At 52.6% G+C, this 22,495-nt stretch overlaps 1 protein-coding gene across 1 annotated transcript; it reads right to left on the bottom strand.

The window, feature by feature from the left end:
* Positions 1–73: 73 nt before the first annotated feature.
* LOC306811875 (neuroblastoma suppressor of tumorigenicity 1-like) lies at positions 74–11,873 on the bottom strand. The gene is made up of 4 exons (XM_079325939.1): positions 11,736–11,873; positions 2,600–2,794; positions 2,363–2,474; positions 74–1,249 (listed from the first exon to the last, which is right to left on the bottom strand). The coding sequence occupies exons 1-4, from the start codon at positions 11,756–11,758 to the stop codon at positions 971–973; spliced, it is 609 nt and encodes a 202-aa protein (XP_079182065.1). The 5' UTR covers positions 11,759–11,873; the 3' UTR covers positions 74–970.
* Between the last annotated feature and the right edge of the window lie 10,622 nt (positions 11,874–22,495).

The following is a 22,495-nucleotide window of genomic DNA, read 5'->3' as shown; positions in this document are numbered from 1 at the left end:
CCGGCGGCACCGCTGCCTGTCCTGGTGTGTCCTGGTGTCAGCACTGCCAAAAACCACACAGGCATCACAGCGATGAGCAGTGGAACTCAGAACTAATTTATTTAAGAAAAAAAAAAACACCAAAACTTGGCAAAAAGAGGGGGAGGCGTCGATTACAAGCTCTGGAAGCTCTTGTCAGGACAACTTCAAGGAATCAGCTTTATACAACAGAGAGAGAGGGGGGCAGCAGAGGCTGTGCCCACCCCGACCCCAGCCCTGCCCCAACCCTCCCTGCAGCCCCTTCTCCCTCCACCAGCATGAAAATGCAGCAGGGAGAGGGGGGACAGGGTGGAACCTCCCCCAGACCCCCCCCAGCCCTTGGCCTTCCCCTGCAGCCCCCAAAGGTGAAGCCCTAGCACTGATGACCCAAATCCCTCATGCCCAGGAGCAGTGGAACATGTGGCCCTGGGGACAGCAAGGTGAGGGTTGTCACCAGCACGGCTCCCAGTCCCCTCACACACAGCCCCAGAGGCACATCCTGGGCAAAACCCTCCCCAGGAGCCCTGACACAAAGGGCTGGAGACCAGGGGGTGCCAGGAGTGTGAGCTGAGCTCTGTGGGAGCAGGGACAGAGGAGGCAGAAGGGGTGCAAGAGATTCCTCGTGGGACTGTGGAGAAGCTGCTTCCCTTCTTTCTCCTTGCTGGGCATGAGGAAAACTCAGCAGGACTCAGAGGGCTGGGACCCTGGGAGCCCAACCCAGCCCCTGCCCTCAGCCAGAGACCCTCGTGCCACTCCTCTCAATATATTATTATTATTATGTGCAAGTAGTTTTGCATCAGGAAAGGTTGAGCCCTGGTGTCTCAGCCTGCAGCTGCAGCCTCGGCCCTGCTGGGGTGTCAGGGGGCAGAGATTTGATTTGATTTGATTTGACAGGACAGAGTCCAGCACCCCCTCCCTCCCCACAGCCCTGCCAGGACAGTCCCAGGGCTGGTCACTCCTCGCCCTCCTCCTCGTGCTGCTGGTGGCTGGAGGGCTCCTGCAGCTCCTGCTGCTGCTGCTGGGGGTGGTGGTGGGGGCCCTGGTGGGCCATGTGCCCCCCGTGGGCCATGTTCCCCTCGTGGGCCATGCTCTCCTCGTTCAGGTACACGTTGAACAGGGCTCCCTCGTGGCTCTGCTCCTTCCCACAGGCCTGGCAGCTGCAGTGCAGGATCTTCTCCACCAGCTTGTCCACCCTGGGGATCTCCTCGTTGCCTGGACAGTCCAGTGTCACCTGGGCAGCAGGACAAGGACACAGTGAGCTCAGGCTCCCGTGGCCTGCCCCAGACCTTGCAGATTTGGGGTGTTTTAGGGCAGGTGGGATGGGTTTCTGTCCATAGAAACAAACCCCTGGTCAGTCTGAAAGGTGAGAGTTCTCTGGGAATGTAATTCCAGACACTCAGAGAAAAATCACAGAATCATCAAGGCTGGAAAAGAGCTTCAAGCTCATCAAGTCAAACTATCAACCCAGCACCACCATGGAATTAACCTAGAACCTCTAAACCATGGAATTCAATCATTAAGATTGGAGCAGACCTCCAAAACCATCAAATCCAACCCATGACCCTTCCCCACCTGTCACCTAGCCCAGAGCACTGAGTGCCATGTCCAGTCATTCCTTGGACACCTCCAAGGGACAGGGACTCCATTGGGAACTTTTTCCAAAGCCTGGCCACCCTTTCAGTGAAATTTTTTTTCTTATATCTAATCTGAACCTCCCTTGAGGCCATTTCCTCTCCTCCTTTCACCTGAGGCATGACAGAAGAGACAGAGCCCCACCTGACTCCCACCTCCTTTCAGCACAGACCCCAGCAGGACACAGCAGGACACAGCAGGACACTGCTGGCACTGGAACATCAGTGAGACAGCAAAAGCCACCACAAGAGGTGGTGCCAAGCAGCCAGGTAGTTTGGACCAAACCCTCTCACCAAATGTGAGCTGAAAGTGAGGCAGAGAGCAGAGACAGCTCCCTGGGCTCTGGGCTTCTTGTGGCTCTGCCAGGATCAGAGGTGACACAGAACTGTGAGGTCTGAGCATGACTGGCTGTGGGAGGAACTTCTGGACATCAAACACAGCCAGGAGCAGTGACAGGAGGGAGCAGGTGACAAAGGGAGCAGTGGAAACAACAGGCATGTGGATATGCACAGGGATAAATAATGCAGGGAATGAGAGGGGATGGTTCTGCAAATAAAGGGATGTTGGATCATTCAGCAGCTCCTTCCACCCAGGCATCTCCAGACACAGTACAGTCACCTGAGACCCCTGGAAGGAAACCATGAGTGGGAAAAGCCCAGAGAAGGAGAAGGAGTGGCCCAGAAGTGGTGTCAGAGCAGAGCAGGATACTCACAATTTCCCACATGGACTGGGCTGGCATGCAGGAGTCGCAGTGAACCAGGGACTCTGTGGACTGGGGGAAGGTGTTGGGGACGCTGTAGCTGAAGCACTGTCCCAGACAGGCCCTGCAAAGACAGCAGGGAGGGCTCAGGGCACTCTGCTCCTCCCAGAGCTTCCAGGGCTGAGCCAGGGGCAGGGCACTGAGCCTGGCAGAGCCCTGGGTGCCTCAGGGGGGCTGGGGGCTCTGTACCTGTTCTGGATGGATTTGGACTCGCAGCCGCTGTGCCCCACGATCTGGGTGATGTTCTTGGCCTCGCACCAGGCGCTCTTGTCCGGGAACAGCGCCAGCTTGTTGATGGGAGGGGGAGCAGCAGGGAGCAGGGCTGGGAACAGGGCCCCCAGCAGGAACCATAGCATCATGGCCAGCTCTGCCACAGCCCTACACCTGCACAGCAACACAACAGCCTTAGCAGGAGGGAAACCTCACCATAACCCTAATCCTAAACCTAACCCATAAACCTAACCCTAACCCATAAACCTAACCCTAACCCTAACCCATAAACCTAACCCTAACCCTAACTCTAACCCCTAAACCTAACCCTAACCCCAACCCTAACCCCTAACCATAGCCCTAACCCCTAACCCTAACCCAACCCTAACCTGCCAAAGCAGCCCAGCCAGTTTATCCCCCCGTGGGAGCTCTTGGTGGTTCCAAGCACTGCTCCCTCCACAGCCACTGCCGTGCCAGGACAGCTCCCACAGCACTGCCCGTGCAGTGGGATGTGCTACTCTGCCCCTTTCCTCCTCCCAACACTCCTGGCCAGTGATACCTGTGTCACCTCTCCCAAGCTCTGTTTGCAGGATTTTCCTCATTTCCCACCACCCAACGCTGGGCTGGGAGAACTTTGCAAACCAAAAGTGTCAAGCCAGGCTGGAAAAGTCCCACATCAGAGAAATGTTTTTATTTGAAGAAGGAACAAGCTTTCCTGCTTCTTTTTCCCCCACCCTGAAAGACAGAGCTGGCCCTGCTGGGTCCCCTCTCCTCCAGGGAGTGGCAGCAGGTGTCGCTGCAAGGCAGCAGCACAGGAGCACATGGAAACCCCAGCCCGAGGCTGGAAACCCGCAGGAAAGAACAGCACAAGGTTTATTTGCACAGAGCCACTCCAATTCTGCAGAGGGATATTCCCAGGATGGGGACTGGGGCTGCAGACAAGGGGGGCCCTTGTCACAAGGAGAAACCACCAAAGGTGGTTGGCTTGGAGGCCACTCCCCACCCCCAGAGAAATCCCCACCAGGTTTCCTTGCTCTGCTTCCCAGACAAGGTGCCTGAATTAACACTCCCAAATTGCAGGGGAAAGGCAGATGGAAAAGCAGCACAGAAACAGGGACATTTTTTCCTCTGTGGGGTTTGGATGGAGTCACGGCAAAAGGCATTTATGAGATATTTGTTAGAACCATGTTATTTGTTATTTCCTTCTATTTATTTATCCAGACAATGATTCACAGCCCACATTGGAAAGACTCCTGTTGATTCCCATGGCTCCTGGGCCCAGCCCTCTAACACTTGCTGGGAAGAGAGGAAAAATGTCCTGATCCTCCAGAATCTTCATCCACACCCACACCCCCTGGGCTGCAGGACCATCAGACTTATCTGAATGATTGAGATGCTCTCCTAAGCACTCAGGGATTTTAGGGTCATTTTGGGATTTTGCCCTGTTATCCCTCCACTGAGCTCAACCTCCTGGATCTGAATCAAGATACAGATGAAGATTCTTTCCTCTCTTCCATCCCATGGCAGACAGAAAAGGGCATCCTCATTCACCAGATCTCTGAAGGAATCTTGTGGTGTCTCTGCTAAATTTCCTCCTTTTCTGTTGATACAAGAACCACAATAATCTAAAGCACAACACCTGCAAAGCCCTGGCTTTGTAATCCTCCCAGCACTTGTGGGATGTGAATCCATTCCCTGGTGGGAATACCTGCACAAAGGAGACTTTGAACTCCTGAGCTTGCACTGCCACTGATGAGAGTTGTGGGTTTAAATACATCTGTCCTGAAGAGGACTCTTGTGCTTGAGGTTTGTTTCTTCTCCATTTCAGTGGGGGAATTCTGCAATTTCTGAAGGAAGGACGTGGCTAAGTTGCATACACAGACTCACACGCACTTGGCTTGCTTTCCAAAACAAGCATCACTCATTCCTCAAATGCCAGCAGCTCTGTGCTGAGGAATCCTGCTCCCAAAGGCAAGTCCGAGATCAGAGCTGGGATGTGACCCAAGGAGCAATCACAGCCCCCGGGGAACAGCCCAAATTCCTCTGGAGCCAGCACACAAGTTCACTTCCACATGCCCCATTACAGAGCAATTTCCCTCTTTCCTAAGAAAGGTGGTTTCCAGGTTTCTGTGCATCTCTGCCCAGCTGCAAAGAGGTAAATATTCCTGTCTGTGCTGTGCTCCTGGAGGGAGCTGTTCCATGGAAGGGTTCCTGCTGCTCAGGGCAGACCCATTGCAGGAGGAATGAGGGATCCTCTCCCATCTGGGCTCCTGGGAGGAGGATGAGTGAAGCTGTGCTCTGCTAAAGCAATGGCCTGGATTCAGAAAAGCACTTAAACATGTGCTGAAGCCTTCTCCTGTCCTGAGCAGGGCTGTGTTTGTAAGCCCAAGGGATGCCAGTCCCCTTTGCAAGGGGTGGTGGAAGAGTGGGGGATTGGGCACCCCCAGCAGGGAAACTGGGCACCTCCAGCACAGGGATTGGGCAAATCCCAGCAGGGGAACCAATTCGGAGCTGTAGAAATTCCAAGTATCCCCCATTCCTCAGCACTGCTATCCCCCTGACCTGCAGCCCTGAACACAGCACAGCCCCAGCACACGGTGTTTGCCTTTCCCCAGGAATGTCCAGGAAGCCGCAGGGTTGTTTTTCGAGCAAACCCCGAGGTTCCTGCAGTGCCCGGGAGAACACGGGATGCGGCAGAGCTCGGGAGGAGCCGGGCTGGAGCAGCCATGCGAACACCAGCAGCATCCCTCCGACAAAAGCAGCACCCCCTCATCCCCCCGCCTGCCCAGGGAAGGGAAAAAGGAGAACGAGGCACCTGAGCGGGTTTGCAAACTCCCGATTAAATAAAGGCATTGAGCACATTCCTCCGTGACAAGCTAAATTACACGTTGCAGCCCAAAGGAGCGAGTGTGACCCGGCGGGAGCAGCCGCTTCCCGGCGCACAGGGGCTTCTTTCTCTGCCCTGCACGTTTTTATCCCCTCGGGTCAAAGCTCTTCAAGCAGAAAGTTCAGCTCAGTTCCGGCAGAGGAGACCCTGAGGGTGTCCCCCTGCTCCATGCAGGAGCCCCAGGGCAGCTCCCCCATCCCTGCGGCGCTGGGGAGAGCAATGACTCAGCCTGGGCTGGCACGGGCAGCTCCCAGCGCAGCTGCAGCCCGAGCTGAGCTCCAGAGCCCTTCTCCAGCCCGGGTACCCCCAGCAGCCCTGGAGTCCTGCCCAAGCTCAGCCCCAGCTGTGCAGCTCTCCTGGCAGCGCCTCAGGTGTTTTGTGTCGCCCAGAAGAGCTCCGTGCTCCCATCCCAGCGCTCTCAGGAATCCCCCAGCAGGAAAACAGCAGCCCCTGGGAGCAGCTGGGAAAATCTCCTGGTTACATGGGCTGGAGGACAATCACTGGAATTACCTCGGAGGCCACGTTCCCACCATCCAGCCCACAGCTGCTCCCAGACATTTGGAAACCAAACACTTCTGGAGGAAAATAAAACAGATCTAATCAGTTTTACCCTCTTTTTCCAGTGGGAAGTTTACACCATAACACAAGACAAGCTTGCAGGTGGACATGGGGAATGTTTCATGAGTTGTTTAATGTGTTTATAGGTATTTTTCTTATCCAGGATCTTGCAAATCTGCCAAATACAGAGAACCACAAAGACTGTAGATTGTGCTCATGGCACCACAGCCTCTGAGAGACAAGAGCCCCCAAAGCTTTACAAACACCACCTGGCCAAGGCTGCCACAGAAACCTCAGTGCCCACTGAGGGATCCAGGCCCTTTGGAGAGCTCACATGGACAAGGTGGAGGTTTCAGCCCTTGGTCTGGGTCAGATCCCTGTCCCTGGACACAAGGCTGTCCCTCCTGGTGGGGCCAGCTGCCCACCCAGCTGTGCTGAGCTGCCAGCAGCAGCCCCAGGGGTCACAGCACTTTGTGCCACTGCTCATTTGTGCTGCTCTGCTGACAAGAGCTGCCACAGGGAGCACAGGAGGGCCCAAAGCTGCTCTGTGCCTCAGTTTCCCTGGCTGCAAGAGCAGGGACAGGGGAGCACCGAGTGAGCTGATGGCTCCCTCAGAGTGGAAGCACAGGGAGGTGTCTGCAGTGCCAGACTGCCCTGAGAGAAGCAGGAGGCAGGGCTGGCTGCCAGCAGCCCTTGCCCCACATTCCTGGGTGGAAGGTGCTGGGGGCAGGTGGGAGCCAGGTGGGGACAGCGTGGGGGGGAGTCACCCCAGGACACGCAGGGCAGGGCAGAGCTCTGCCAGGACTCGCTCCCGTGCCTGCAGGTGGCCAGGAAATGCTACAAAGAAAATTATTATTGAGGCACCCAAAAGGATGCAAAGCCACAGTAAAGTGTCTGCTTGGTGGCAACTGGAAAGAAACATCCCAGAAAGAAACATCCCAAAAAGAAACATCCCAAAAAGAAACATCCCAGAAAGAAACATCCCTGAAAAAAACACCCCAGGAAGATCCAGGGCACGGCTCTCCTCAGGCACAGGATGAGGTCTGTAAGTTCTGAACACCACTGGGGATTGGCTCTGAGGGAACTCAACTCAAATAATATTTACTTACATGGAACAAAACAACTTATAAGCCAGCATTATTAAGAGGAAAAGCTTAAATCTCAACTGCAAAAAAATTGAAAAGTCACTGTGTATTGAAAAACATTTATCAAAACAGCAGATGTTATTTTAATATCTGTTCTTATTAAATACTTCCCCCTTTTTGGAATTTGCATTTAACTAAAACTTTACAGTTTTGGGGACCCTTACTGTAGTGACTGTAATAGCCCTAAAGAATCTGATTGAGGTATGATATGGGCAGGGGAGAGGGAAGAGAACTCTGCACTGAGAATGTCTGGAGGTAATTCCTCAGGACACAAAAGTGCTTAACTGAGCACAGAAATCTCTCCCGAGCTCAGAGCTCCAGCCTTGCTTTGCTGAGCTGCAAAATCTGGGGAGAAATTACAGAAAAATAAACAGGGAGCTACCACAGGAAGACATTTGATATTTAACAACCACAAGAATCCATCCTAAGAACTTTTTGATAGTGGAGCAAAAGCTGTGTCGTTTCTCACTGTGGACCTGGCTGTGTCTGCTCCTTTCAGGAGCAGATGTTGGAGCTTCCCTTCTGTAACACATTAATTTCCACTCAAGCACAGTTGGGCAAGTCACAGAAATAAAGCAGAAATAAAGAAAAGCAGTACAGCATTTTTAAAGCCCTCTCCCCTGCCCACATTGGCCAGAATGTTAAAAGATGTTGGTACATTGAGAGTTTTAATCTGGCTTCTCGACCATGCACTGAGCACTTGGGAGATTCATTTTTTGCAGCTGAAAAAAAAAAATAATTCAAGCTGCTTTACCTACAAAAGTCATTGGAAAGTTACCCCTGGACTTAGGCTTAGGCTGGGGTCGTGAAGGAGCTGTGCTGGAAAAGGGACACACTAATGGCCTGTAGAAGAGGCCAGAGTCACATAAACAGTTTCTGGTAATTTATTTCAATTGCTCAATTTCTTCAGCATTAAGAACAATCACAGCCAGGAAAATGCATCAACCTAAAGCTCAGGAACAAATTCTGGAGCCACAGCTCCCCCTTTTCTTGAAGAATGTGGGGCTCTGCAGCCCCCAAGAGCAGCAGGACAAGTGGGATGGGAGCAAGGATCAGTTTATGGGGAGCTGGAAATGAAACCTGGGACCAGATCAGCTTATGGGGAGCTGGACACAAGCCTGGGGCCAGCCTCCAGCAGCAGCAGTTCTGGGGAGCAGCCTGGGGAGCCCCAGCTCAGTGGGCAGGGATGCTGCAGGCTGTGCCCAAGCCCTGCCCTGGGCAGGAGGGGTCTGGAGCCGTGGCTGGAGCATTCCCAGCCCCGTGCAGCTGATGGGAGCACAGCTGGGAGCAGCTCCAGCCCCAGGGCTGGCTCACATGCCCGGGCCTGAGCAGGGCCCTGCTGCTGTGCTCCCAGCACAGCCAGCCTGGGGCAGGGCAGCTGGACGTGCAGGACAGTGGAAGGTGTCCAGCAGCTCCTCTGAAAACCCCATGGGCAGCAGGGATTTGGCTGCTGTCTCCAGCACTGCCCCTGAGCACTGTGAGCAGCAGTTCCCACCCAGCTGTAAAGGGAAAATCCCCCCCTCCATCACTGTGGGAGCCTGAGCATCACCCCTCACCCAGGGCACCCCAGAGCACCTGGCTGTGCTGGAGCTGGCTCACTGCCATTGCCTGATCCACTGTGGCAGCACAGCTCTGGGGAGCCAAACCCCAGAGCCTTGGGGAGGGCTGGGGAGCTGCTGGGCTCTCCCCAGGCTGGGTTTGAGCAGGCACTGGGCACAGAGCTCCTGCCAGCAGGTTCTGCTTCCACTGAGTGAGGTAAACTGGGACCGGCTCCTCCAAATGACTCCACTGGTGCAAATGAGATCAGAATCTGGCACCGCTCGTCTTACTCAAAACAAGTCTAACTGGAACCAGATAAAACCAGTTCCAGTGCCGACTGGCCACCAGGATGATGATTTTTTTAATTCCTGCAGGCAGTGAGGGGAGCTGTCTCGGATGCCAACCACGCTGGCTCTCGGTCATTCATTACCAAACTTGCATAAAAACCCAGCACAGCAGGGCTGCGCCTGCAGGATCAGGTTCCCACTGCTGGAGCAAGAAGGGGAAAGAGGAAAGGAGAAAAGAGCTTGTGGATGGAGCTGTGGGTCTTTCAAGATCCTCCCTGCTGTCTCCCTCTCCCTTTATTCCCCTTCAAGCCATTTCTTGGTCGCAGCAGCAGAAATTCAGTGACCTGCTGGGTTTTTGCCCTCTTTTAGTCTCTACACCACACCAGCCTCCTCAGTTGTGATGGCATGAACCCAATGTTTGTGTTATTTACCCATGGCATTGACCAGAGCAGAAAAACAGAGAAGTGCAAGGCCAGAGGGGTTTGGAGGCAATGTAACAGCTCGTGGCCCAGCTGGTATTTTCTGCTGCTACCAGGGCTGACCTCACACTTGACATTTAGACAGTTTCTCCTAAACTGCAGGATTGGCCCACAAATAAATCACACTGTGACCGAGCAGCAGTCCCTTTCACTCTGGACAGGTTGCTGGAGCTCTCTGTCAGAGAAGGAGGAGGCTTAAACCACATCTAAGAGTGACCCGAGCAGTGGCCCCATCCTGACCCCATTCCCAAAGCTCAGCTTGGCTGGACTGGGGGCAGCCCCACAATGCTGGGATGGGTGCTGGGCTGCTCCTCTCCCACCCTCAGTGCTAATTTCAGTCCAGGAAAACCCTGGCCCTGCCTCCCCAAACAGCACTGCACACAAAACAAAGCTCTGGGAAAGGCAGCACAGCCCTGCCGGGCTCACACAGGACACACCACCCTCACTCCCATGCCACAACTCCCCCACAGTGACCATTTATCAGTGCTCAGGTTTTTAAGAGTCTGCTTTGGGTAGGTGTGAAGCCTGCTGGACCTCTGTTCCTCTGCTCCTTGCTGTGTCACAGGGGACACAGAGCCTGAGGGTGGCTTTTTTCAGCCGACTTCAGAACAAAAAGAGCAAAGGCCCAAGGACGGAGCGAGAACCTGGCTCTGCCTGCCCCGTGGTCGGATATGGGATCTGGCAGAGGAACTGCTAAAGCTTTAATGGGAACAGCATGGAGCTTGGGCAGGAATAACTGCCCAGGAGTTTCCTCTGCTCCTCGGGCAGGTTTCCCAAAGCTGCACCAGCTCAATCCGCCCTCGGCAACGCCAACACTCGCTGCAGGCAAAGCCACCCCAGCATGGGCAGCTGCTCAAGGCTCCTCCAAAAGCTCTTTGGCTCAGGGCCCCATCCTGCACCTCCAGAGCACCCCAAATTCCCTCCAGCTCCACCGTTTTCCTTGCTGCAGAAGGACGGCCGGCCACGGGAAGGTTTTACTTGTTTGCCCTTTTTGTGAGACCACAAACTCTCCAAGCTGGAATCCAGCGCTGAGAGGTCACGCCAAGAGCCCGGATTCTTCTCAGGGCTGTTTGCAAACACTTGGGATTTTTATACTGAAGGCAAATTCCATTTCCCATCCTGCGGTTTGCAAATTTGAGGCGAGCAGGCTTTTATGAGATTGGAGACTGCTTTCAAAAGGCAGAAGTGCCCAGTGTATGCAGCTGATTTTTGGCTGCTTGGACACTGCAAAGAGGGCACTGAGTTGTTTGGCTAAAAATACAAGGGAAAATCTGGGTCTCTCCATCTCACTAGGATATTTCCCACTTGTTTCGGCAGGGTGCAGATTTTTCCAAAAAAAAAACCTGCATAGAAAAGCTATAGTGTCCTAAATCCACAAACACTTCACATAAACTGAATTTTTAATTTGATGGGGTTAAAATCCTATATGTAAAAGTTAGATGGTGGAGTGGAGCAGAACTTGCTGGTGCCCTCATAAGAGAAATGTTAGTAGGTAATAAAGGATTGTCCAGATCAACTTTAATGCAGCCTGAAAGTGAGCTAAAGCATGTTCTGTTCCTAAAACACCTATCAGAGAAAAAGAGAAATCCCTGCCGATCTTAAAATGCACAGAACAAATAAAAATTGCCACAGACACTGAGACAAATTGAAATGCTACGCTGGGGTTCAAAAAACAGGTCGGGATATATCGGATATAAGCTTTACAGTAAGTGCCTAAAGTATTTCCATGAAACAAGGATGTAAATTAATCCCCGGGATGAACTTTTCAAGGAACAAAAGTTTACTGCCTTGCCATCGGGAAAACTTTTTTCTTTTATGATCGTTGAAGTAGCCCGCGTCCGCCGGCGCTGTGGTTCATCGCTACCGAGCGTTCCCGTTCTTCCCTCGGCACTTTTGTTCCAAAGCAGGGATGGGAAGGAGGGAAGGACTCTGTACCACAGATGTGCGACCGACCCTGCGCGGCTCCCCGGCTTTTATTCCACTGCAGCTAAAGCGGCGGTGGAAACAGCTCAAGGACTGCAGAGCAGAACCCCCCAAACCCGCCTCATCTGCAACCCATTTCTGCGGCAACATCCTCATCCTCCCGACCATCCATCACCGCCGGGGGAAGGGAGGGTGAGAAGCGAGAGGAAAAGAGACGGGAAACGCGGTGCGGGGAAAAAGCAGCAGGTTCGGGGCGGGGTGCGGGGCACACAAAGCCAAGGGCTACGGGCTACTCACCAGCCAGGCGACGGCGGGCGCATCCCATGGGGTGCGGGGCCCGGCGCTGCCCGGCGGCTGCCGCATCCCCGGCGCGGCCACGGGAGCGCGGGCGGGCGGGAGCTGCGAGCTGCCGCCTCCCTCCCTCCTGCCCTCCCTCCTTCCCTCCGTCCTGCCCTCCCTCCCCCCGGTGCCGGGCTCCGGGCGGTGCCGCCGGCCCCGCTCGCGATTGCACAATCGGGCTGGGAAGGGAGAGGAGGGGAGAGGAGGGAGGGACAGCGGGAGGAGGCAGCGCCCGCCCGCCCCGCCGGGACACCGAGAGCACCGAGAGCCCCCGCAGCCCCCGGCTCCGAGAGCGGCGCTGGAGCTCCGAGAGCAGCGCACCGATCTCTATCAGCAGCGCACGGAGCTCTGAGAGCAGGGCACGGAGCTCTGAGAGTGGGGCTGTAGCTCCGAGAGCCCGGCAGGGCAGCCCATCAGCAGGGCATGGAGCTCCGAGATGGGGGCACGGAGCTCCATCAGCAGGGCATGGAGCTCCGAGATGGGGGCACGGAGCTCCGAGATGGGGGCACGGAGCTCACCCAGCCACACGGGCCCTGGAACCCCCCACAAGTGTTGGAGCTATCCGGGAGAGCCCGCTGGAAACGCCCGGACACAAAACCAGGGGCTTCGGCCGGGAGAGCCCTGGGAATGTCCCAGCACTTGCTCCTGCAGTGCCATGAACAGTCTGGATTGGCTCACTGAACGCCAACAACTCTTATTTAAACATAATTCGTGGTAGAGAGTCCGTGGGGCAGAGTCCAGGCTGCAGAGAAGACTTTGGGAAAGTTCTCCAGCACTAGAGACGACGGTTTTCTCTTTTGCTTTTGCTTACTTTTCCCTTCCTCTTTCTCCTCTCTTTCTCTTTTTTGTTTCCCTCTTTCCCATACAAAACCAACAGCCAAGCCCCATTCACGGCTGTATTTCAGATATGATAACTGCTGCAGACCAAAGGGCTCTGTCTGCTAAGGCACAATTAATCTAAAGAGGCCCCCACATTAAACACTACCCAAATCAAGAGATACCTGCCAGGCTTGGCTGGGTTTTGCTGGCTGCTGTTGGTGTGAGGATTTGCATGGAGATCAGAGAAGCAGGAAGGGGAGATGGCAAAGAGCAGCAGCTGTGCTGGGAGCAGTGCTGGTGGTGCCCTGGCAGCTGCAGTGGGGAGAGGCTTTGGGGCTGGGTGTTTGCTGGAGGAGGCTGCAGGCTGCCAGGGAAGGAATGGTTTCCTGCTGCCAGGTCCTTCTAGCTCCAGGATAATAGGATTTGTAAACAGGGTGGCAAAAAGCTGCTTCCAGCATCACTTTCTTATCCTACTGAATGAACCTACCCAGCCCTGAACTGTACTGCACTGCTCAACTCCAAAAGGGCCAACAAGAGGAACAGCCTCTAGCCATGACCACACACCCCAGTAGGAACCCAAAATCTGGTTTCCCAGCATTTTCACCCATTGCTGAACCCAGGCCTTTGACCAATGCTCTACCTGCTCCCCATGGCTATCTGCAAACTCCTGCCTGTAAAGGAGACTACTTTATTCTGAATGAGTGAAATAAGAGACATCTGAGACTTGGAAGCAAATTCCCACAAGGAAAAATAAGATGTAGATGCAACCAGCTACACAGCAACAGACCATGGGCATAAGGGTGAAATTCAGCTGAATGTTTGAGGTCCGTGGTTCAGTGCTGGGATGGGATTTGTGGGATCCTCAGCACTGGGGTGTGATTGCTCTGCTAGGGGCTGTGAGCCAGCATGCAGTTCATTCACTGCTTCCTACTATTCATCCCTGTTCCAGTTCTGTAAACAGCATGAAAGGGAAACAGCAATCAGTGGATCTGGGGGTGGGGAGGCAGGAGGAGCAGGGTTCAGGTTTTTGGTGTCAGGAGGAACAGGCAGAGGTGCTGTAGGACAGAGCGGCTTGGCTGGGGGATGAAAGAAGCTGCTGAAAGGCTTCAAAGCCCTGGGCCAAGACTTTTCCCCTTCTCCTTGGCAATGTGATATCACAGCCAGAATGAGGAGTGATGACCCGGTGCCTGCAGATGTCATTTGGACAGACTCAGGCACAGCTCAGCAGGGAAGGAGAGCAGGGAGAGGGGCTGAGCCTCTTCCCTGGCCAGGGTCTCCAGCAGCAGCTTTAGGCTCTTGCTCCACACATCACTCCTCTGTTTAGCAGCCCCCACTCCCCACAGGCTGGGGGGAGTTTGCTGCCAGTCCCTAAACAGCCCCTAAACAGCCCTGCCAAAGCACAGTGATGTTCTCCCACAGGCTGGTGGATTCTGACACAGCTCCTCACTCTCAGCTCCACAGCAGCCCATTCCATTCTGGTTTTCCACCAGGTATTCACAGCCCTGCCCAAAACACCACACCCACCCCCACCCCCGTGCCTCCCCCCTCAGCCATTTCCCTGTTGCTGGATCACCAAGGCTTTGTGCACTGGGACAGCAACCCAGGACATCCCTCCCTTGCCTGCTGTTGCTGTTTTGGGCTCCTGACAAACACCCACAGTGCCAGGGGCTCCCCACTTGTCAGGACAGGACCTGGCACTGTGGGTGTGAGAATTAAAAGGGTGTATTTGTAAGTTAAAAGTGAAAGTATTTCTTTTATTTGTGTCAGTGTGGAGTCCAAGATTCCCTGCCTGCCCGTAGTGGGGTGCTGGAAAACACATGGGGGGAAAGGTGAGTGGGGAGAATGTGTGTGTGTGCCCATGGAGGGCTGCAGGGAGCAGCAGTGTGGGAACACTGACCCTGCACATGTCCCACAGCTGGCTCTGAATTCCAGCTCTTCCCCCACTGGTGTTTTGTTCCATGCCCCTTGCATGACCCATGAGGGACTTGGGGGTCAATGTCTGGGCCTGCCATGGACCCTGCCCATGGGTCTGACCAGCCCCCTGTCCCAACCAGCTCCCTTCACCTCTGCATCTGATCTGCAGATGGGTGCAGAACTGGTCCCTGAAATAAAGACAGCTCTTTATCAGCTCCCTTCTGAGCGAGGATGGATCAAAGTTCATCAAGGTTGAACAGGGCTTGGAAGAACCTGATTTAGTGTGAGTGGCACCCCTGCCCTTGGCAGGGGCTGGAACAAGAAGATCTTTAAGGTCTGTGCCAACCCAAACCATTCTGTGATTCCATTCTGTGATTCTCCCATCAGACTATCACCTGCTGGGGTTAAATTCCAGTTTTTTGGTTCCTAAACAAGCCCAAAGACATCTCCAGGATACCAGGACCCCAAAGTGCTGTGTGTCAGGGCATTCACACCCTGGGTGAATGGAGCACTCGTGCCAGGAGAGAGAGACAGAGATTGAACAACTGAAAAAGCTGAGGGATGGTTTCCCATCTCCACCTCAAGTAGATGGAGGAAGGGAGGGAGGGAGGGGACAGTGGTGGCAGGAAGGGTGTGAAGACCACATCCTCTCACTGCTGCTAGCACAGACTCTCACGTCTGTGCAGGTCCAGCAGCCTGGGCAAGGCTGGACCTTACAAGCACTGCTCTTGCTTCCTGAGATTCCCCCAATTGACCTGGGTACAACAGCCCTCACTGCTCCTTCAGCCCTCCCTCAATCCACCAGGAGCACTCAGTGAGCTCCACAGCCTGCAGGGAGGAAGGAGAGGCTGGAGGGAAGGTTCAGCCATGGGAGGAATTTGGAGCAGTGACCTCCATCAGGTTTAGGATTCCAGATCTGAGCTCTGTGCTGAATCCCTGAGCAGGCCAAGGGGAAGGGCAGGAGTCCTGCTGGGAACTGCAAAGATGTGGGGACTCCTGGCTGGCTCAGGAGTGAAGGGAAAGGCTTTATCCTGGAGCCCATTAGAGAACATCTGGGCTGAGCAGTGAGCTGGAATGTGGCTGGGCAGTGGGGGGCTCCTCTGCCTGCCCCAGCAATGTCAGCTCCTGCAGGCTCCCCCCAGCCAGCAGCCTGACCTTCCAGGGGGGACCAAGCTCCCTCCCCTTGGTCACTGGCATTAGTGGTTTCTCTGCAGTGCTGGGCCAATGCATTTTGGGGCCCTGGAGCAGCAGTCAAACTGTTCCCCTCCCACCCCTGAGCAAGTCCAAGTGTGTTTAATCACTCCATTTTCCACCTTGCTCAGTCACTCCCAGGCACTCCAGACCCCTCCATCTCTCCCTCCCTTGCTTCCCCAGAAACTTAGCTCATGCAAAATCCTTCTCCCATTCAGCTCATGTCTGCAGGGACACTTCTGAGCTATTGGGCTTCATTTGCAGGTGCCCTCATCCCTGCGAGTTCAAACAGCTTTTTTTTTCCTTTCCACTTCAAAAATAACCAGTTTCCTCCAACTCCATTACAACCAGTTAAATCCCCTCTGATAACCATCTTATTCTCTGCTGCACAACTTCCCCCTGCTGCAATCACTCAGAACCTCTTATTATATTAATTATTTTTCTTGCAGCACTGCCTGAAGGCCCCAGCCAAGCTCAGCCCTCGTCACAATAGGTGCTTGTGTGTGTTCAGAGAGTTCTGGCACCAAAGCTCCTCCAAACTGTCAACCAGCAGGACAAACTTAGAACATCCACATGTGTGCAGGGAACATTTTGCACATTACTGAAAGGAAAGCAGCACCCGCCTGGAACGGGGTGACTCACAGAGCAATGCATGGGGAGAGCCTCATGCACAAACTCCCTGGCCTTGGAGAAAAGCACCCAAAATCAGAGGCCCTAAAGTGCCAGTTTTCCAAAGTGCTGCTACAGCAAGTGTCAGTGTTGTTTAGAATTAGGATGATTGAGGGGGAAAAAGGAACAATAAAAAAGGGAAAATAATATATGTGCTTTTGTTAGCAGACTAAAGCCCTCAGCTCACAGTCCTCCCACCTTCCAAAATACAAATGCAAATGCTATTCTTAAAGAGATAACATGATTTTCATAGCTTAAAGAGTCTGGTTCATAACATCAGAAATGGGGGACCCTGAGAAATCTGCTTGTTGCCTCCCTCTCCTCCTGCCCTGGAACAGGATTGGGATTTTTGTGACTATTACTGCAGCTGATGAGGAATGAAATGAAAGTGGTCACGAGTTCTCAGCTTATCACAGCTTTCCTGGACAGGCTGAGACGTCTGTGTTAGACAGTTTTGCATCATTCAGGTTTTAATGTTGTCAGCAGTGGCTGCTGCAGTGCATGACAAGAGTTAAATCTGAAATAATTGTAGGTTCATCCGGTGCTTGGAGGAGTCACAGTGACCTTGCCTCTATCTGCCAGCCTACCTCTATTTATACCTAATATGGATATAAAATCCATGACTTTGCAGATAGTAAACTAGAGCCTCCCACAAGTGTGTGGCCTGCTAGGATGCTCCCAAGGATTTAAAGGAATTATTTCTCAAGCCTTAAAGCACTCACTTTCCCTGTCCTGCCTGGGTGCAGACAGCAGGGTGATGTGTGCAGCCATTCCAGAGCACCTCACTCCTGCAGCTCCAGCCTCAGGCTTCCACTCATCATCCAAAAATGTATTTATTGACATATGAAATACCCCCTCTCTCCCCAGATTATCTGTGGAACTGTGTCATCTTCAGAGAGAATTAAACAAAAAATGGGCCCCGTGCCTGGAAAAAGGAGTGGGGGCAGCACTCCCCATCAGCCATTCCCTCACAAACCAAGGAAAACAGCCCAGGAGGGAGGAGCCGAGGAACAAAGCAGCAAGGAACAGCACAGAAATAGGTTGGCTTTCCTCTGAGGTCCACACCAGGGACATCTTCAGGCAATGTCTGATGAGCAGGGTCCTCAAGCTGGAAACACTCTGCCCTTAGTTCAGACTGGATTAAGGCACAGGACAGAGACCAGGAATTCTGCAGGCAACTTTTGTGGCTTTACAAGTTTCAGAGAATTTACAGCCAACAAACACAGTTGGATCATCTGATCTGAATCCATGTGTGTTCCAGGTCATTTGGTTTCACCCAGTCACTCCCAGGTGGAGCTCAGTAACTCCCATGTAAGATGTCAGGAGTTGGAAAGGTCTCCCAGCTCATCCCAGTCTGTAGTTCAGTGTCTCACTGCTCAGCCTCCAGCCCTTGCTGCTCACTGTGCCTGTGAGCAGCAATCCCTTCAGTCCTGGGGTCCCTAATCCCCCAGGCTGGGCCATCTCCAGGTGTTATCAGGGTTTGTTGCACTTGGATGCTGAACTTCACATTTGACTGGGCCAAAATCGATATTGCTCCACTTTTTCACTTACACAGCATCCCACCTAAGAGCAGTTATTTGTCTGCCACCCTTTTATATTTACTTCCAGATAATTAGTTAAAATTACAAACCTGCACCACGGCCTCACCACCCTCACAGGATGGAACTCCTTCCCAATATCCCACCTAACCCTGCCCTCCTGTCCTGGCACTGCCCTTGCCCACAGTCTCTCTCCATCTTTCCTGTTGGCTCCTTCAGGTACTGGAAGGCCATAATGAGGTCACCCTGGAGCCTTCTCTTCTCCAGGCTGAGCAATCCCAATTCTCCCAGCCTTTCTCATGTGGAGCTGCTCCCTCTGATCACCTTGGTGCCTCCTCTGGACTCTCTCCAGCAGCTCCAGGTCCTTCATTCCAAATCCACAGGGCATGCATGGCTCAGGGGAGCAGTAATGGGTTTGGGTTTAGCTGTTTATCACTGCTAACAACTTCAAGTGCAGCACTGAGAGGGAGGAAGAATATCCTCTAAAACCTCTGAAAAGAAACACACCCCTTTGCATGATTTATGAACTGAATCTGAACTGATCAGGGCATGACCTTTCCAGGAAGGGGCATCCACTCCTAAGGCAGAGCTGGAGGCTTTACAAGCACCACCAATAAAGACTAGAGATGAAGAGTGATTTATTAGTCACCAGCAACCTTCTAAGCATCTTTATAAGCTCCAGGAGGTGGGTATCCAGCACCAGGAGGAAAAAGGAGCTCCAGGAGCCTGCAGTGCTGCACAGCAAAGTGCTGACAGCCAGAAGGCACGAGAGAAGGGCCATCCACAGCTGAATTTCCATAAACTATGTTCCCATTTAGTTTCAATCTCAGTTAAGCATTTCACTGTGGGTGGGCCATAGGCTGGACTCTCAGAGCAGCACAGACACTGTGCACATTGCATCCAGCTGCCTACAGAGCTGCCATGCCAAAATGTGCACCAGTCCTACTTCAGAAGGCAGGGATGGGGTGGGAGATGAGGAGAAAGCTCATTTCTGACTGTGGGGGGTGTGTGCTATGGGGTAAGCACCAAACCCTGCTGGCTGGGAGCAAAGGAAGGGTCAGCAGTGCCTTGCTGGTTCAGAATCTGCTGAAAAATGGGGTTTTCCCAGCAGGTCCCTCAGGTCAGGGTTCCCCAGCTCCACAAGCCTGTCCCTTCCAGCTGCAGCATCACCTGCACCTCATGGCACATCACTGCCACAACAACCTGTCACCTCCAGTCTGCTTGTGCTCCCACTGTTTGCATTTGCAAACAAGCACCTTTGTGATTTCTTTTGCATTGCTCCCAAACTCAGAGGGAACCCAAGAAAAACAGGTGGAAAACCAATTCCTCCTTTGGAGAATCATCCATGTGAACTCTCTGGAAGAGATGAGTTACAGCACCACTGCTGTGTTTCCACTGCTGGAGAGGGACTTTGGACACGGGCCTGGAGTGACAGGATGAGGGGAATGGTTTTAAACTGGAAGAGAGTAGGTTTGAATTGGATCCTGGGAAGGGATTCTGCCCTGTGAGGGTGGGCAGGCCCTGGCACAGGGTGCCCCTGGATCCCTGGCAGTGCCCAAGGCCAGGCTGGACAGGCAGCACCACACAGTGTGGAAGGTGTCCCTGCTATGGCAGGGGTGGCACTGGATGGGCTTTAAGATCCCTCCCAGCCCAAACCATTCCATGATTCCATGGTACTGGAATGCTGCTGTCTCCTTGATTCTCCCTCTTTCTTAATCTGTTACCTAAATTTATATCTAAGGTAGATTTCCCAAGGCATTGACTTTCCCCTGGTATTATGTTTATGTTCTGCCTAACACAGCAGTGACCTTGTCCATGAGGCACAAAGAACTGGGAATACATTTCAGGATTTTCCTCCTTATCAGATTCACATTATCACCAAAGTCCATATTGAGAATCACAATGGTTTACACCCACTAGTGATTCCATGAGCTATCAACCTGTGCACATAATTCCCAACGTTTTAGGGATTTGCCAGTAAGAATTTGGGGCAATTGGAAAAGAGTGGCACAAACACTTTTGGAGTCTCCCAGTCTATGAAGGGCAGCCTTCCCCTGAGACTCCACCACCACATGAAAAACCAGCTGGGCTGCTGGACTCCCATCAGTGTCCTGGCTGCACACCACATTCCCTGCACCACTTTTCCCTGACCTTGCCTACAGCTTCTCCCATCTTTAAAATGGGAATGACAAACCCTCTTAGCTCCCTGCAGCCCATCTGTTTAGTTTGTAAACTCTCCAGGGCAGAGGCTGGTTTTTATTTGTGTGTACAGCACCACATCCAGCCAGGTCCTGCTCTTGGCTCCAGGCAGGATTGGAACACAAAGCAATGACGGTATCTTGATCAAACATGAACAACTGGGATAAACAATAGAAAAGCAGCTTGATATTTTTTTCCCCTGCTGTCTCTGCTTTTCCGTGACTTGTTTATTCATCTCAAAGCCTCAGCAGACATCTAATCAAGCTGTTAAAGAGGCAGATTTGTGGTTAGTTGAGCACTTGGGGAGTTGTTAAACGTTCAAAACCAGTTCTAGTCAGCAAACAGCAATTTTTTCCCTCCTTCTCCTGGGTAGTGATATGGTTTCCTTGCTCACTGTATACTCCTGTTAGTTGGGATACAAGCTCTCTCCTAAAAGCTCTCATTAGGCTGGGGCAGGCACACCTGCCTTTTTCAGCCCTATCTTGTGTGCACATTTTGGTCCCAATCCAAATCACGCCACAGACGAAGCAATGATTTCAACAGGCTTAAGAAAGAAGGAAAAATGTGATAGTTTCCAGATGAGTGTATTATACTAAATTTAACGTGCCTTTTGGTACTTAGAATTTCCACTTTTCTCCCTTCCATTCATGCAATTAGAAATCAAGGGTCAGGAAACCATTGCTATTCCAGTCTCAGTGGGGAAGGGTACAGGCTCCTTCCCACAGAGGGAAAAAGAAGACCTGCCCTCACAAGATGTTTTGCACAGCTTACATGGACAGGTTCAAAAATAGGTTTGGGATAATACATCTTTAATTAAATAAAGCAAAACAAATACAGTGGTAGTTATATGTGCATATACATATATATATACATATACATCAACACAGACAAGAAGAAGCAAGGCAGCTGTGAAGAAAACCAAAAAGTTATGCTTTTACCCATTTAAAGAGCAGTGAAAAATTTAAATTCCACTTCTAGAATTGTGCATTTTTTTCACACTCACCCATGTTGACTTGAACACCTTTGCTGTGATTATTGTCACTCTAGCAGTAAAGGACACACTGGGAATTGATCTCTACAATCACTATCTGTGAGTTCAAGGGCTACAAGAACTACTTGATCACAGGTCACAGCAGCCCAAGGTAGGAATTAAGTCTAGGAAGTCATATTGGAGCTGAAGCAGAGCATGTAAGGGCAGGATGCCTCATTACCAGGGACACTAAATAGAAATGGAACTCCCCATTGGCCAGGAGCTGCAGCTCTCTCTGCACAGACAGTTGCCCTGTGTGGTGTTGTCACCCCTTCTGGTTCTCCTGGGTCCTGCCCAGGCTGGGGCTCCTCTCTCCAGCAGATCCCACTGGCTCCCCAGACTGCAGCACACACACTGAGAGCTCAATAAAACCCCTTTCCAAACCACAGAGGAGCTATGGCTCCAAAGTACATAGCTCAAATTAAAAATTGGGGCCAGACAAAATGATTCAAAATTGGGAAGAAAGATATCCTGTTTCCAATAAGCTGTTTTGACCTGACTGATGAATGCAGTCCGGCAAGGGAGGAGGTGGAAAAACAAGGACATGCTGGAGCAATGGTCCTGGATGGTATCATGCTCTGACAGTGCTAATGCTGCTCTGGCACTGGAGCTGTTTCATTTCACAAGTTCTTTGCTCCAGGCGAGCTCTGCAGCCTCTGTTGACTCTGGGCACAGCTCGACACGTTCCTCCAGAGCACAGGATGCACAGAGTGCCCAGGAGAGCTGGGGGTGCAGGGCTGCAGCAGCTCCCACACCTCAGGACTGCAGGAGAAGGAGCTTCTCAAGCCCTCTGAGCTACAGCCTACCACTGCATCCCCTTCCTTTCCTGGCAGGTTAAAAAACAACTCACACAACTTGCTTCCCTTTCTCCTGTTTGCTGTGCAGAATAGGAGTTGTTCTGTCACTTTCTCATCTATCAGCACTCACCATGCAAAACAACAGGTTTAAATAAAGGGAAGTTCTGCATCAACCTAAGCAATTCCCTTTCCCTCTTGAGACATGAACTCATTCCTTGTGCTATGTGCACATCACACAAGTGTGGGACAAAGAGAGAACCTTGAGAGTCATCTCCATAGCTGGAGAACTGTGCTGAGTAAAGCAGCAGTGAAGACAAACTGCTGAGCCAGGGCAAGAGCAGCAGACAAGGTGCCAGCAAGGCAGCACAAGGGCTGGGCTGGGTGTAGAGAAGGGAGTGCTTAGAGCAGTGTCTTGCCAAGGCAATGAAGAGCTTTAAGTAGCTGTGACCCATTCCCAGACACTGAAACCTCTCTGTTGAGGGGTGCAAAAACAATCAGCCTAGAAGGTAAGCTGAGAGCCAGATGGCACGAGGATGTGTTTAACTCACCCGCTATCCTGGG

This window comes from Erithacus rubecula, assembly GCF_903797595.1.
Source record: "Erithacus rubecula genome assembly, chromosome: 24".
In the NCBI taxonomy this organism is placed as follows: Eukaryota; Metazoa; Chordata; class Aves; order Passeriformes; family Muscicapidae; genus Erithacus; species Erithacus rubecula.
The sequence above is the reverse complement of the archived record's forward strand: the minus strand, read 5'-3'. Positions and strand labels throughout refer to the sequence as shown.